At 38.0% G+C, this 16374-nt stretch overlaps 2 protein-coding genes across 2 annotated transcripts; both read right to left on the reverse strand.

Annotated features, from left to right (window-relative positions):
• Positions 1-558: 558 nt before the first annotated feature.
• Positions 559-2079, reverse strand: LOC135433614 (uncharacterized). The gene is made up of 2 exons (XM_064689767.1): positions 1915-2079; positions 559-1398 (listed from the first exon to the last, which is right to left on the reverse strand). Exons 1-2 carry the CDS (start codon positions 2077-2079, stop codon positions 727-729), a joined length of 837 nt encoding a protein of 278 aa, XP_064545837.1. The 3' UTR covers positions 559-726.
• Positions 2080-13397: 11318 nt separating this feature from the next.
• On the reverse strand, positions 13398-15813 carry LOC135433635 (cationic amino acid transporter 3-like). Its single transcript, XM_064689788.1, has 3 exons — positions 15120-15813; positions 14545-15057; positions 13398-14087 (listed from the first exon to the last, which is right to left on the reverse strand). The coding sequence occupies exons 1-3, from the start codon at positions 15730-15732 to the stop codon at positions 13474-13476; spliced, it is 1740 nt and encodes a 579-aa protein (XP_064545858.1). The 5' UTR covers positions 15733-15813; the 3' UTR covers positions 13398-13473.
• Positions 15814-16374: the final 561 nt, after the last annotated feature.

Genomic DNA, 16374 nt, shown 5'->3' on the forward strand with positions numbered 1-16374 from the left:
TTTCTGTGTATGCGCTTTTGTATGTTCTCATATGCCAAACGACCAGGCGTATTTCACTTTCTAAGTAACCTTTTCCGCTGCGCTGTAAATTGAATAAAAAAAGTATTTTAAAGTATTGCCTTACTATGCGATTCTCATCGATTCTCATAAGGCATATAGGTTTTTAAGTATAACTAATAGGCATTAACTCTGATCATACCCTCACATTATTTGTTTCTCTCTCATGCTCTCTCTTTCTCTCTATTTCTCTCTTTCTTTTCTCTCTCTCTCTCTCGCTCATTTATCATATTTCGCCTGCTTTGAAACTAATCCGCTCTCTACTTCTTTTTCAGTGATGTGAACATAAATATGTTTGTCTTTTCCCATACTTTTTTGAGTTTTTGGGTAAGTACTTTCTTACATATATATTTATACATAAGATATAAGAGTTTATATTAAAGCAATTGTGACTTAGACCCAGGTTTTTATATCCGACTGTTTCCTCAGTTGGAATAATTATGATGCGAGATCGTTTTTCGTGAATAAACTTTATTATTCCTTATGCTTTGGGGGGTACAAATGAAAAACTAAGGGTAATAATATTTAAGGAGAAAGGGAACGGGTCGAGCGTTAGTCAAGCAAGTGGAAACTAACCAAATGGGAAACATTTCCGATGCCTGGCTGTTACGCTCTGTGTACTATCAGGATCAATTTGGTTCAATATGCCTAAGTTCGGGTGTCAGCAGCTTAATGGCGGTAACGGTAACGGATGCGACGCACGGTCTTGTAGCGGTAGCCATCCTTGCCGACCTCGGTGCCCTCGGCGGGCACCTCAACAGTCTTGACCTCGGCAGCCTCAGCGGCAGGTGCCTCAGCAGGGGGCAGGTATTCGCCATTGGTTGCCTCAGCGGCGGCGGCATCCTCAGCAGCGGCGTCGGCCTCCCGACGATGACGACGGAACTTGAGCTTGCGCACGGTCTTGTAGCGGTAGCCATCAGCGCCCAGCACGGTCTTCAGCTCGGGGGCCAGCTCAACATCAACGGGTGGCAGATATTCGCTGGAGGGCTCAACGATCTCGGAGACATCGCGACGATGACGGGCACGGAACTTGAGCTTGCGCACGGTCTTGTAGCGGTAGCCATCGTCGGCAACCTTGGTGTCGGCCACCTCGACGGCATCCACGGGCGGCAGATACTCCTGTGTGGGTGGCAGATATTCCTGGCTGGGCACCTCGCGGCGATGGCGCAACTTCAGGCGACGCACCGTCTTGTAACGGTAGCCATCCTCTGACAAAGCGGCAGCCTCGGCATCACCAACAGGCGGCAAGTACTCAACCGAAGGGTCCTGGACGGCGGGATCCGCGGATTGAGCTGCGGCAATGGCCACCAGGCAAAGGGAGATTGCGGCGATAAAGAGTTTCTATAAAAGTAGAAAATCAAAAACAGTTCAATATTTGCCCAACACGATCTAAATCTATGAAGGGGTTGTTTTTATAGTACATATGTACCAAAGTCAAAGACAGCTATTCAAGGATAGCTTTTAACTAATTAGTACGCTAAAATCATATAGGAAAACTAAGACAGCTTTGCAAAGCATATTTTTTTACTTTTAGTACAGCTGTTCTAAACATTGAAGGCTTTGCTTTCAATGCAAAAGTACTAAAAACATTCACTTTAAACGTAGATTCTACTGAGTTTTGAATTTTTATATGAAGGCACCTATCTTACAAATTTTAGTGCGTTACTTGTGTTGAGTTTTAACTTTTAGTTCAACTGTACTAAAAGTTGAAGGCTTTTCATTTCAGTACGTATGTACTAAATAATTTAAGGTATTCATTTGATAAATTTCAAAAGTAAACTTCAGAGTTTTGTAGTTTAATATGAACGCACCAAAAATGTTCTAAACATTGTACTAAATTTATTTTAGGACACTCACCATGCTGTAGCTTAAGTTCTTTTGTACTAACGAACTATGCGAACTGACTGAAGATGTTACTGTGTCGTAGGTATTGAACCCAATGATGCCTTGGTCCAATTCGCAATGCGTATTTATAGCGAAAAATGGATCATTCACATCTGAGCTCAGATATCTGGTTTTCATTAACAGTCTCAAAAGAAGTAAAGCCAAAAAAAAAAAAAAAAAAACACACGATCAATTAAACATATGAAATATGGAGCCAAGTCAAGTGCGCATCAAAAAAAAAAGAAGAAAACAAAAAGATGACGACGGCCCGTCTTGGGCTCTATTAACCACTTGATAATGTGGCTATGACGAGCTAACCAGCAAGCGCACGATCCGTTTGGTAAAACGTCCGCCTTCATCTTAGTTGGCCACGCACTTGAGCACAATTATTTTTGGATCAGGTTTTTGCATGTGAAGTGGCTTTTGTATTTGCTTCAAATGGAACGTTTTTTTTTACGTTACAATTGTTGGTAATATATTGGCTACCGTATTATGGCTTAAATTACAATTCGATGGATAGTAAATGCTAAGTTTTCGGCTTATTTAATGGCTCAGCCTCATTAATGTAATATTATTTCCATAACTGCGTTTACATTTGTTTAATTTGAATCGTTTCAACAATTTCTCACCACTTCACTTAGCAAGTTCTCTGCTCAAGTACCTCAATAGAACACTCGAAACGTTCTCTGACCTTGAATATTGCTACAGATTTCAAATTTGTTTCCTGCTTTTGTGCCCAGCCACTTGAAGCTATTAACATCATGAGTATTGCCGAGTACTATTATATCATTTTTGTTGCGTATTATAATGTCAGAGCTCGGTAAGCAGATTGATCTTGTAATCTTTAAGATGTAATTTAAATACGTCTTAAAAATATGATTACATTTATCTAGCGTCTATCAGGTTCTTTCTTTTCAGTCGTTTCAACTTTGCCAAATTTTGAAGCTCTTTTTTCCCTGGCTATTTTTGACAAGCTTGCGATTTATTTATATTTATAGAGCAATAATTCCTATTTCTTTTTGGGCATGAGTGAAAAAAAACAAAAAACTTTCGAGTGCGAGTGTCTTGCGTGTCCTATTGGTCTTTTGGCGAAAAGTTTAAATTTATCTGTTGAAGTCTATAAATCGCACTGTTTGCTTAAATTATTTGAAATGTTAGAGCTCGTAAATTGCAGATAATAGAAGATTAATCATTCATATTTATATCTACGGAACATATATTCATTAGGTATTCTTCCTAATTTTTGTATCAAAACTCTCAGATTCACATATTTTTTAACTATCAGTTTTAACCTCCACGTCAAAGAGCGCAGATGTGTAAAATAATTTCCCTGTGAACGGTTGACGAGGCGCAACCCAAATATATCGAAAAACATATATTTAAACAATATTATTTTTTCATCTTTGATTTAAATCAACTAAACTCCGGAGCTCGAGCCAGCTAAACAAAGATTTAATAATAAAAATGGAAAGGTCGCAAAAAACAGCATTAAATTAACTATAATTATTAAATATTATTTTAAATAAATATTAAATAATACTTAAACTTGGGAAAATGGCCGATATTGATACAGAAACAAGAAAGAAAAGTCAACTATGGAGCAAAATATATGCCCTTATGGACATAAAGCAGACCAGATGTTTATATATAGTATATATCTTATATTTGATATAGTAGATGCATGTTAATGATATTTGGCCAAATTTGTATATGCCAAGTTAAGTTAATATACATTCAATGTATAGGAATCATGAGCTGTGATAAATTTTAAACTGACTGTATGGAAACACAACTACAAGCAGTCCAGCAGAGCTGTATCCAATCAGTTCGTTATCCTTCTCCAGAATATATAGACTTGCAAAGAACGGCGATAACCCTTCGATGAGTTATATATTTTTAATAACAAAATTAAAATACCCCAAGCGTAAATCTACCCGTTACTTGTATCGAAAAACAATAGCAACAAACCAAAACAATTTATTTCTCCGGACTATCGGATTATATAGAGTCTGTTGTCGTTTAATCCTTATAAGACTTAAGCCCGCTGTCTAGTTTCGTATTTCTTTAGTTTTGATTATACTCGTTAGCAATTGAAACAATCTTTTTATACCCTGTAAATGGGTGGAAAGAGTTTGCGTGACTGTAACAGGCAGAAGCAGACCTTCTCTAGACATCTTTATCTGTCTGAGCATCTGAGCTTAAAGTTGTAGAGTTTGGAAATTTTGGTTTTATTTTGTTTCGAATGTATAAAAGAATGCCATCATAATTTTAGCTAGGTTCAGGGTATACCCTAGTCGGTCACTTCCGAATAAAGTACTCCTGCTTGTTTTCAACTGGATTACATTCCCTACTCATCGTAGCTCACTCGCTATTCTGTGAAACACAACACAACAATTATTCATTTCGAGTGCTCGTAAAAATGCGCTCAACACTTGGCAAACACAGACAGCGAGCAAATACAAATGACAGTAATTATAAAAATAATAATAATAATAATAATGAGAGCAATAAATGCAATAATATGCAGCTGACCAAAAGTTGTGCATTAAACAGAACCGAGAGTCATTTAATTGGCCACGCCCACTGCAGTCGGAATGTGCGCCCATGTTTCGATTGTTTGATAAGGCAAAATTGTTTACACTCTGCATAAGGACAATGGGCTATACGCCAATCAAAGAGCCGGACAGGGGGCGTGTCGGGTCGGGGCGGGGCGGTGCGCTGCACCTTGCCAGGATATGCTGTGCATTAAAATGAAATTAAATGGATGCGCTGGCAATTTCTGTACTTGTTGTTGCACTGTTGTTGTTGATACTGTCATTGTTGCAACAAGCGTTGCTGCTGTTGCATATTTTATGAAAGGCAAAAGTGTGATAGACGGGCGGGGGAGGCGGGCGTCGAGGCGGTGCACTCCGTTTGCTTGTTTGTTTGCATTTTTTGGGGGGAACCATTTAAATCGCATTTTGCAACGTGGAAGTTACAATCAAATAGGCCGTCTGACAGCACGTATGCGTAATATCAGCAGCAACCCAACCTGAACAACAACGAATTCAACGGCAGTAATAAAATGAAGCAAGTTTTATATTGTTAGTGTACGTTTGAGCGATGCAGACATCAATGTAAATACGCATCATGAAATATATTCATTCCATTGAATATTGAAAAAATATAACACTATTCTTGCATAATTTTTTGCAATATATATTACCTATATACATTTTTTTTTAAGTCTTTTTCTTGTCAATGACAAAAAAGTCTAGCACATATTCAAATATTTTTAGATATAATATTGTATAATTATATATAATCGAGTTCCAATCGATTTTTCCAATAATGGATTTAAGAGGTGCCGGTCCTATAAGAATATCATTACGCTCATATTTAAGAAACCCCTTCAAAATCGCAATTGCTGATCTTAAATTGAGATAATTTGAAGAAAAAAACAATTATTTGTATTATATTAATAACATAATATATAACAATATAATAATAATTAAATGATAATAACAATAATACAAATAATAATAGAAGGATTCAAAATAATAAAGTAAGAATAAAAATAAAAAAATAATGATAAAACAGATAATAAAATCAGCCAAAATAAAAATAAGAAGAAATTAAAATGATAATAATAATAATAACATAATTAATAATCTCATTATAATAATAATCTCATTGACAATCTCATTATCTGTGTTATCTATATTAACATATTATATATTCAATGTGTGAATGATTATGCTTATATGCTTAAAGTACCAGAGTTTGTTTTATATATATGGAAAGTAAAAATATTTTCTTATATGATGTCAATTTTTGACCAAGAATATTTTCCTTAAATTATCCTTTTTATTCAAAACTGATCTAACAAATTAATACGATATTTCGCTTTTCATTGAAAACAATTCACAAACAACGCACAAATGTGAACGAACTTTCAAGCTTCTTCTAGGAGCTACCGTTATAAATGAATCAGTGTTGCACAACCTTTGTAAAGGGTATATGCAAAGCAAACAATTGCAGTCACTGGGCGCTGCCATCTCCCTCTGTTACAATAGCTTTAACAAGCTGTCTCGCTCACGCTGAATGGCTAACGTTATCTGTGTGCATGTTTGCCTGCGTGTGTGTGTGTGTGTGTGTTTGTGTGCTTGTGTGCTTGTGTCGTCTCGTGTGTCTTTGACTCGCTGCCTTGATAATGTGTCATTATATTAAAAGCTTTGCAAATACGCCACCTACCGGGCAGAAGTTGTACTCCCTGGGCAGCTGTGCAGCTCAGCTTGGAAATTTCATTAGCGTTTCAGCATTTGTGCTGCTGTTGTTGTTGTTGCTGTTGTTGTTGCTGCTGCTGTTGTTGTTGTTGGTGTGTTGCCCATAAAACTAAGATGCCATTGGGAATTAGCTTAACCAGCAAAGCCTGCACTGGCATCTGTGTGCATAGTGTCTTCAAGTGCAGCCTCAAAAGTAGCAATTAATTTGTTAATTGCCGTGAATATAATTTGCCATATTGATGGCATTTGAATGGTTGCTGTTAGCTGGTAGCTGTTGTGGTGCGTCAATTGATCGCGCAGGAAGACTCCCTGCGGAGCGTTCCCCTAAAGCAGATTCGTACTGGTACTTCAGCTGCTCCACCAGCTGCTCCACCGCTCCGTTTGGGTATGCAATGAAATTTTTGATTTTTGTTCGTCTGCCTGTTTTTTTCAGAAATTTTGGATTTCCAAACAAAATCAAAAAACGTGGTATGCAAGTCGATTCCAGAGATCAGTACGAGTTCAAAAAGGTATAACTTTCCAAAATCGGACCATTTTTAGCCGAATTATCGGAAAAAAAACGAAAAATCTTCAAAATTATAACGGCATTTTTTCGCGTTTTTTAAATCGCTGTATCTCGGCCAAATAAGCCCCGATCTCGGAAAGATTGGCCTCGTTCGACTCGTGGTCACAGCCATTTTCAGCCAACATCGTAATTTTTGCAAAAAACATAGTAGTTTTTCTCAAATTGGGCCATTTCTTAGAATTCAGATTTTTTGGTGTCAATCGATAGTCGGGATCCGTACGAGAAGAAAGAGGTATATCATTCCGATATCGGACATATGGTACCCGAGATATTTCAATTTTAATTCTAATTTCAACGTATTATGTAGACAGCACGAAAGTATGCAGTACTAACTACTAAAATTCTGCTAAAAACCGCTACAAACGGCTATAAACGGCTATAAATGGCTATAAAGCCCCTGGCCTCAGCCAAAATGGCTGATTTTAAGAAAAATCTCTAAAAACCGTAAATTTTTGCTTTGTTTTTTTTTGGCAGCTTACGCTGCTAGCTAGCTATTATTTTAATTAATTAAAATTAAAAATTAAAAAGTTGCCTACTATAATTAGGCATTACATTTTATTGTTTCTCAACTTTTGCTTGCAACCGACAAAATGCAGAATGAGAGATACATATCGGAATGTTTTTTTTATTTGGGTAATAAACAGCTAAGCTGATTATGCCTGATTTCAAATGATATGAATGGAACGGCTGACAACTTTCCATTTGGCAGACACAACCAGTTTTACAATCCTTTCCCCGCGCCTTTAGATGTAAGGATAATAATACTGATTATTCTACAGGGCGTTACATTCATTGCTCTCATTACTGTTTGGCCCTCAACGTTTGTCCTTACGATGCCTCTGACAGCTCACGGACTTACGTGGCGAGCCATAATTACCCAGCAGAACAGTTAATGACTGACTGCCAAAGGAATATTGTTGGCCAAATTGATGGCATTTGACATGGTTGAAAGCCAAATTTGTCAAGGCAAACATTCAAGTAAATTGAGTTTTCGCGCGGTCAACAAGCGCAATTAGTTGTTGAATTAAGTTGATTTCGTTTGTTAACTAGACATGGGTTCCTTTAGAGAATAATATATTATGTTATGAGAGATAAACAAATCGAGTCGAGAGATTAAACTCGATTTGTCTAAACGACCAACTAAGAACGAGATAATTTGATAAAAGAAATTCATTAGTAACAATTTAATATAATAGCCGAGCAAGGGATTATGTAATTGTGTCAAGGAATAATGTTGACAGCGTCCGCAGCGTCCTCTCTTGCGCCTGAAAATTAATCAGCTAGCCAATTAAGCTGCCACCTTTGTAACAAGCTGAACGCGCACTAATTGCATTTGATGTGACTAAATACATAAACGCATAAAAATGGTTGCAATTTATATTTATCTACGCACAGCAGGCGGCTGACTAAATAAACAAACTAAATAATTTTATACAAATGTAAATATATACACAAGCGCAGGAATGTGTGTGCATGTGGCATGTGGCAAGCACATACATGAAATGCTTTTCGGTTTTTGAAAGAGTAGCGCATTGTGGCATTTAACCAAATTCATCATACGCCCTGTTGCACAGCTGACACCTCTCAACGACAACAGCAACAACAAAAACCGTTTTGAATTTTGCATTTGGTGTAAATCAAATCAACAGCGCATGATGCGAGAAGACGCGGGGGAAGCGGGGCTTTGATAATATGTATACTTTGATGACCATAATAAAAAGATCAAAAATATATCAAAATAGTTTGTCATGGACAATTCACGGAAATTCGCATGTGCCGGTACAAACAAAAACAAATACCATAAAAATAAACGGAATCAGCATAAAATAATCCTTTCGAAATAAATAACAAAATGCTAGAAGGATAATTAATTTGTACACCATTTGTATCTGTCCCTTATTTAATTATATTTAAAGTGATAGAGCCTCGAATTAATTTTAACCGAATTCATTTAATAATCATCACATCAGAATATCTCCGAAGAGATTTTAAACTTGATTACTTTTTACCTATAAAAAAGATTTTCTAGATAAAAATCTAGAAAACTGATCAGCTTGGATTTTTTTTTAATAATTGAAAACTTATTGATGATTTTAACGAACTTTCCTTTTTTTCAAATATTAGATTAGTTGTCTGGGATTTAATTAATTGAAATAAACATTAAAATAACTTTTTGACGTAGAAATTTGTATATTTTCAACTAAAGCCTAGTTTTTATATATATATTATATCTTTATCTGTTGTTTCTTTATCCATACTCTGCAGCATTTCCAACTAACCCAGAAAGTAATCTGTTTTTTTTCCTTCTACCAATAATCGCCGTTAGCGAAGCATATTTATTGTGTGTCCTTGCAGTTCATAAATGTCATGTGTACTTCATGAAACACCTGTCATCATCATTATCATCAACTGCCCCAAAACATCCGCATTTGCATCCGCATTTGCATCCGCATTCGCATCCGCATTCTCTGCCCTCATCAGCAACATCATTTGCGACCGCCACATGACATGGTTCAGGAGGAGTTTTTTTCCGCTCGTTTAGCATATGTTGAAAATGTTCGCATAATGGTCCCTTAATCCCCGACCCGGATTGCCGAACTGTCCCCCGCTCTCCCGCTCTCACATCTCCCGTCTCCTGTCTCCTGTTGCACTTTTGACCACTCGACGACAGTTTTTGCCACTGGGCTGCTGTCAAATAATATTTATATACTATTCGCATAATGCGCGGATTATTTTCTTAATTGATGCAGATCGGCCTATTATACCAGCATACGCCCAGCCCCCTCCCCCCTCAACCACCAAGCGCTGCCCTGGTATTTAAAATTAAATTTTTAAAACTTATTTCGAGTTGTGGTCGCACAATTTTATACGCGATGAAAGTTAATTTGACCGCATGTAAAATTTCTAACTTTTCGACTTTGACAATTTTTGAGGCCAAACTAAACAGTCAGAGGAGCGAGAGGTTAGGCCCAAAATGCCATCAAGCAGCGGTATTCAGGAATCATTATGGCTTTAGTTTATTTGACCCTACTCCTCACTGGCTAACAAATAGGTTTTTCGAGAGCTCTTCAATATTTGTAGTTGTAATTGACTTTAGTTATTTCATTGATTAATTAGCTGGTGATTTTTTTGTAATTAGAAAAAGGGCTTAACGAGTTGGTAAACAAATCAAAAAAGAGTTGATTACGCTTTTTGAAAAAGCCAGAAAATATTAAAAAACTTATGTAACGGATTTTCATTTCATATAAATGAGATCAAATATATATTATATGCAAATAAATAGAATATTATGTGACATGGTGGTTTTTTTAACTTACCTTAGATTAACGAATTAATCTTTTTGTAGCCGTTTACCCATTGAAAATGGTTAAATAGGGTATATTGTTTTTGTGCAAATGTATGTAGCAGGCAGAAGGAGGCATCTCCGACTCCATAAAGTACATATTTCCTTACTCAGCATCAATGGCCGAGTCGATCGAGACAAGTCCTTCTGTCTCTTTGTGTGTTCGTCCGTCCGTCTATTTGTCCATGTGTATGAATAAGTCCTTCTCAGAGACTATAGAACATATGGCCCGCTCAGATCAAGTCTGTTTAAAATTATCATAAAATGTTTCGGTTTACATGAAGATCTAGAGACATTAAATTTGGTTTGCAGACTCTCGCATAGCTAACACAGAATCAGAATGTTTAACTTTTTGGATACCTCAACCCGTTTCCCTAAAACTAAAAGAAAAAAAAACAAAACCCATTTATAAGGGCCTTAGTTAGACTTGGGCTTTAGTATTCACACACATTTTGGATGCCTTATTTATACCGTGCAAACTGCAGGGTATCTGCTAGTCGCGCACTCCTGCTTCTTTTTCTATAGAAATTCTAAAAACATTTTTTGAAAATTGCATTGTTTTCTTTTTTAGTTTTGGTAACCGAGCCAAAGTCTGTTGAAAAGGTTAATAGATGTAAGATATGGATATTTATATGATCTTATATGGTTATATTATAATTATTTAATAGTATGTATGAGAAAATTTGGGTTCAGAAATACAGTTCAAGTTCGCTGTCTCTCGAAACAGTCCTAATTAGATAAGATAGATACTTGTGGATAGATAGATACTTAACTAATTAAAACTATTTTGGGGGACTGCAAACTCTAGCTGTGATTCTGAACACAAGTTTTCTCAGTAATCTCTTAAGAATTCAATTCATTTTATGACTAAGAAATTCTCTAGTATAATTAAAATTTTTTAATAATCAACAAAAATTGCGCTGATCGTGCTCCTCCCATAAGTATAACTCTCCTCTCGCATAACTATTTGCGCATAAACATTTTGGGGAGACCTTCGCAATTAGTGTATTAAAGATGATAAGCCATTCATTTCGGCAGCTGCATTGTTTAGAATGAATTTTGAAACACGTGGATTCCAGAAAATTGTCTGTTTAGGTGCGTGTCCAGTTGCATTTTACAGGATTAAGCACTTAACGGCAATTTCAGGCACGCATTTTAAATTAATTATGCGTTATTTATAAATAAATGAAATGCACACGCAACAAGCGCACAACACACAAAATGATGTGTGTTCGTGAGGGTGTGTGCGTGTGTGTGTGTGTGTGTGTGTGTATACACCCAATACACAGACCCAACATAGACGCAGGGCTCCACTTACATTGGAACTGGAGCCACATGAGGATGCAGCCAGAGGATTTGATGCTGAAAACCACAGGACGAACATGTTGCGCTTAAAATACTTTGCTAATTTTTCGCTAATATTTGCCAGGTGGCTGTTGCCGAAGCTCTTTGCTGTTGCCGTTGTTGTTGTTGCTGTTGTTGTTGATGGTCGTTTGGTTTGTCTGCCTGTCGGAAATAACAAATATTTAAACGTATTTAATTAAAACTCACAAATGAAACCGCAACGCGCAATGAGCGCCAAGCTCGCTGCCTCCTCCAACAGCTCCACTTCTCATGTTGGGCTTTCTCATTTTACATTTTATGCTAGCACACACTCCCCCTCACACACTCTTCCACACACACACACACCTACAAACGTACGCATACATTCGTACATAAACGTGGCTCAAATTATTGTTTATTTATTTACAGCTACAGTCACGTGTGTATTTGTATTTGCCTATCCCTTTCGCCGTGTGCGTGTGTGTGCGTTTGTTTGTTTGTGTGTTGTGTGTGGTGTGCGAGTGTGTGGCCTTCTAAAGAGTTTTGGTCTGGTGCTTGGGCAATATCGGTTAACGTGGCACTTTAACCTGGCCAAACAAAATATCAAAAATACATAAAATTTTCTCAATGGAAAATAGATAGGATTAAATTTTGAGAAATCAAATCTGAAAAGTTGAAAGCCAAATGTTTGTCCAGTTACTAAACATAAAATAACTGATGTTTTATTTATCATTTGTCGAGCTATCTTCTTCTATAGTATTCGGTTCGTCCAATATTATATTTGAAATACATATTTGAAGCAAATTTATTTAAATTAGCTACAAAAAGCATGCCTCTTTTATGGATGAACGAACCCACGGTTAGGGCATTGCGAGACTGCGACGCGGCAATTGGGCGTCAAATAGTTTGTTTTGGTATTTCTGGCATTGCACACTATTACGTTGGCAATTTTATTATTTGATCTGCTGCGTGCAGCAAATTGCATTTCATACTCTTGAGCGTGCATTGTAATTCAATTCGGGCGCATCGGCATTACGCATACGCCACGTTGGTCAAGCGGCACAATTTAAAATTATCGTTCTCTATCGATCAAGTATGTTCATCGTGATATTTACCTATCAATTACATTTTGTATCTACTCATATGTATTTATATTTTCATATGCTTTGGTGCTTCACTACAGTTTAGATTGAGTTTAGATCTAACAATGCCAAAGCCTCGGCAGATAAAGCGCATTGCAGATAATTGAATATACACTGTGCATTTGAGTATCTTTTGATTAGTCCCGCTGTAAGGCTAAGCTGCTCCAACTAAAAAGTAAATCTTGCCAGAATCCAAAAAAAAAGCAACAAATTGTCTAAATGACAGCGTGTGAAAAATTGCATTCATACGCAGATGTGCATACAAAAGTAGATACAAAAAGTCAAGTGACAATACACTGCAAGAAACACAGCAACGGCGGTTACTTTGACGCCTCAGTATTTGAAAATCCTTTGAAAATGAATAAATGAGCACTGTAGAATGGGAAAAATGAAAAGCGTGTCTAAAGAAAGATACACAAAACGATTTTATTTTCTCAGTGGCGCTTTGCTGACCGTTTTCCAACATAACAAGTGTGCGAGTGTGTGTGCGTGTGTGTGTGTTGGCATTATCCTTGCAACTTTCCTCTGGCTTTTCGGCTCGAGTTTGTGTTTTTGACTTGCCTCTGTTATGTACCCAACTGCGTTCACAGAAGTGCGAAAGGGCACAAAGCCAGCTTATTTGCCATTTAACTAAGCGGGTTAGCCAACTATTTGGAGCCAAGTCGGATGCAGCAGCTCCACCCGTTTTAAGCCTAGTCTATGGCAGTTTTTTTTCCGACATTTATTTCTTTTGATGCGGGTCTGAGTATTTTTTAATTTTTTTAGCCAATACACTTACAATACAATACACTATCAAAATAGATATATAGAGTTGAAAATACTTATAGCAAATATAACTAAAAATGTTTCTAGAACAAAAAAAATACATCTGGTACTTCTGACAATTTTGCGATTTTACACCACGAATTTTAAATTGCTGAATTGCCCTTCAGCCAATTTCATGGTGAGGCCTATCACTAAAAAATGTACCGCCATTAGCCCGAAATATGCGATATAACCGACTAGCATCCAGACTCCATAGGCTACCCAGGTGAATGACATCAGTTGAAACATCAAAAATATGTTCACCAGAATGCTGAGACAGGGTATGAATGGCACCAGAGGCACCTTGAAAACTGGAAACTCTGTGCTCTTCGGTTGCATAAAGATGACCAACATACAGCATATCATTAGAAATAGTGTAGTTCCCAATAGGATGATGCCGTATACTGTTCTCCAATGCAGAAACTTAAAGTATGTGCAAAACAGCACACAGAGCAATACGTATATCAGCAGAAAAATGCGGGAAATGCAATCAGTAAAGGCATTCGATACCTTTTCGCGTGATATATTGAATATCTGTTGCAACACCTTGAAAAAGCTAACTTCCACCACGTAGTCTGCATTGGTTCCATCGTCCTTATAGTGCATCATTACAACGCCCATGGCGACAATCGTATAGGCCAGCATAACACCAATTGTACCCAGTTCAATTAATTGATCCAGATTTAAAAGCATCGCAATTGTTGCTAGTTTAGTAAAAAGTAAAATGCATTAAAAGTTTTCTGTTTTGAGAAAGTTCTCCTTCTCTCACTAACACTCTCTCAGGGATTGTCAAGACAAAAGGGAAGAATAGCGAGTGTAGATTGTCCTGCTAACTGATGAATGACCCGAAAGATGATCTGATAAATTCCACTCCCGACTGTGGGAAATTGGCGAAAGATCTTTGTGAAAATTCATTTGAGATACTTTATACCACGAAACTTAAAACTTAAATGGGCGGAAACCTTGACCCCTTATTCGATGCTTAATTTCAAAGGTCTATGTAAAATATAACTTACAATTTAAAATATTACGGGTAAATTTTAAATGTTCCGCGGACGGAAAATGAAAGCAAAGACGGGAAAGAACAGCCTTTTAAGATTGGTTTGCAATACCCTGCATTTGTAAAGTAATAAATAAAAAATATCTAGAATGGAAACTTACCCGCGACTAATCCTGAGACAATAGTGGCTATCAGTGGCGTCTTAGTCCACGGATGGATGCGCGAAAAGCAGTGAAACATGAGCCCATCCTGTGCCATCGCATAAAGGATACGCGGCAGCGGAAACATGGCGCCCAGCAAGGCGGTGCAAAGTGCCGACAAGGAGCCGACAGTTACGCACCATTTGATTATGTTCATGTTGACATAAGCAAAGGCGTTGGTTAGTGGTGCAAACGGATCGATATGGTAATAGGGCATCATCATGGTCAGGACCACGGCCATAAAGAAATAGGCTAAAAAGATGATTAGCAGCGAAATCAAAATCGCAAGGGGTATGTCACGCTTGGGATTGACGGCCTCCTCGCCGGTGGAGGCAATGCAATCGAATCCAATGAAGCCATAAAAGCACTTCGCTGCGCCCGCCATCACACCAACAATGCCGTATGGCATGAATCCACCAGTTCCATGTCCTTCCGGCACTTCGCTAGGCGTGCGTTCCCAGTTTTCGATGTCAGCTGAGAAGATGCGAGGTATTCTGAAAAAGTGAATCGGGTTCTATGTCCAGACAAATGTTTACCCCTTGTAGCGCCAGCAACGATCACAAGACTAATGGTTACCAAGTTGAGAACGGTAAAGATGTTGTTCAGCCAAGAAGACTCTTTGGCACCGACCGCAAGCAGGCAGGTCAGCAGCAGAATCATGGTAAAGGACAGTAAGTCCAGATAGTTCGACATATACTTGAGATCGAATGAGATTATCGATTGCAGAGCTGCCGAAATCTTGTACTGCGCCAGCGCATCCACATAGCTTGTGAGGCCGCGTGCCACGGACGCCGTGCCGACAACATACTCCAGCACCAGATTCCAGCCAATGGTAAAAGCCACAAATTCACCCATAGTCACAAAACTGTAGATGTAGGCGCTGCCGGCACGTGGCACGCGGGACGCGAACTCGGCGTAACAGAGACCGGCAAAGAGCGAAGCCACCGCCGCAATGGCAAAGCATATGCCAACCGCTGGACCCGCTATATTGCGAGCCACCTGACCAGCCAGCACATAGACGCCCAGTCCCAAGGTGCTGCCCACTCCGAGCGCCGTCAGATCGTGGAGCCTGAGAACACGCGCCAAGGCGGGGCCATCATCATCGATGACCTTGCGGCGCGACAACTGCGCACCCAAACTTTTGGGCATTCTGAGTGCCTATTACAAATTTTTTTAAATTAAAATAAAAATTTTTCAAATAGGTAATGTTTAGATACCTAGATTTAAGTGTATGAAAAATTTGACTGGCAGCCTAAGCTGTCGTCTTTTTGACTTGAAAGTCGGAGATTTGAAAAATTTGACCGCGCAATTGGCGGAAGCGTAAATTCATGAGCCTGTGCGGCTTAAGTGTCTGCGTTGAGTTAGCAAGGGAGAAAGCGCCGGTTCAAATTTAGATGCAATTGTCAATGTGTTCGTTCATTATGCAAAGCGCTATAATAAACACAGAAAGATATTAATATCTTATAACATTTTATTCTTATATCGACTTTAAATCTTGTGAAGCACAAAATTTATATAGGATGGTTCCTCAATTGTCCGATATAATCCATGATAAAGTTAGAAATTTATGAGTTTGGATATATTCAGAGTTCATTGTTCCTTTAAGTTGTAACTCAATTGTGGTGTTGTGTTGGTTGACAGCTTTATAATGTGGTGTTTCTTCTGCTAATCCTGACATGGCAATTCTCGAAGTCTTGTTGCTGGTCAAGACTTATTTGATTATAAATGAAATCTAAACGATAAGATAAGCAAAAAGAAAATAGCACGAGCTCCAGGTGGGGTACAGTACAT

Source organism: Drosophila montana, unplaced genomic scaffold (assembly GCF_035044405.1).
Source record: "Drosophila montana isolate Dmon_TW-CO22-7 unplaced genomic scaffold, ASM3504440v1 contig_3218_1, whole genome shotgun sequence".
Classification (NCBI taxonomy): Eukaryota; Metazoa; Arthropoda; class Insecta; order Diptera; family Drosophilidae; genus Drosophila; species Drosophila montana.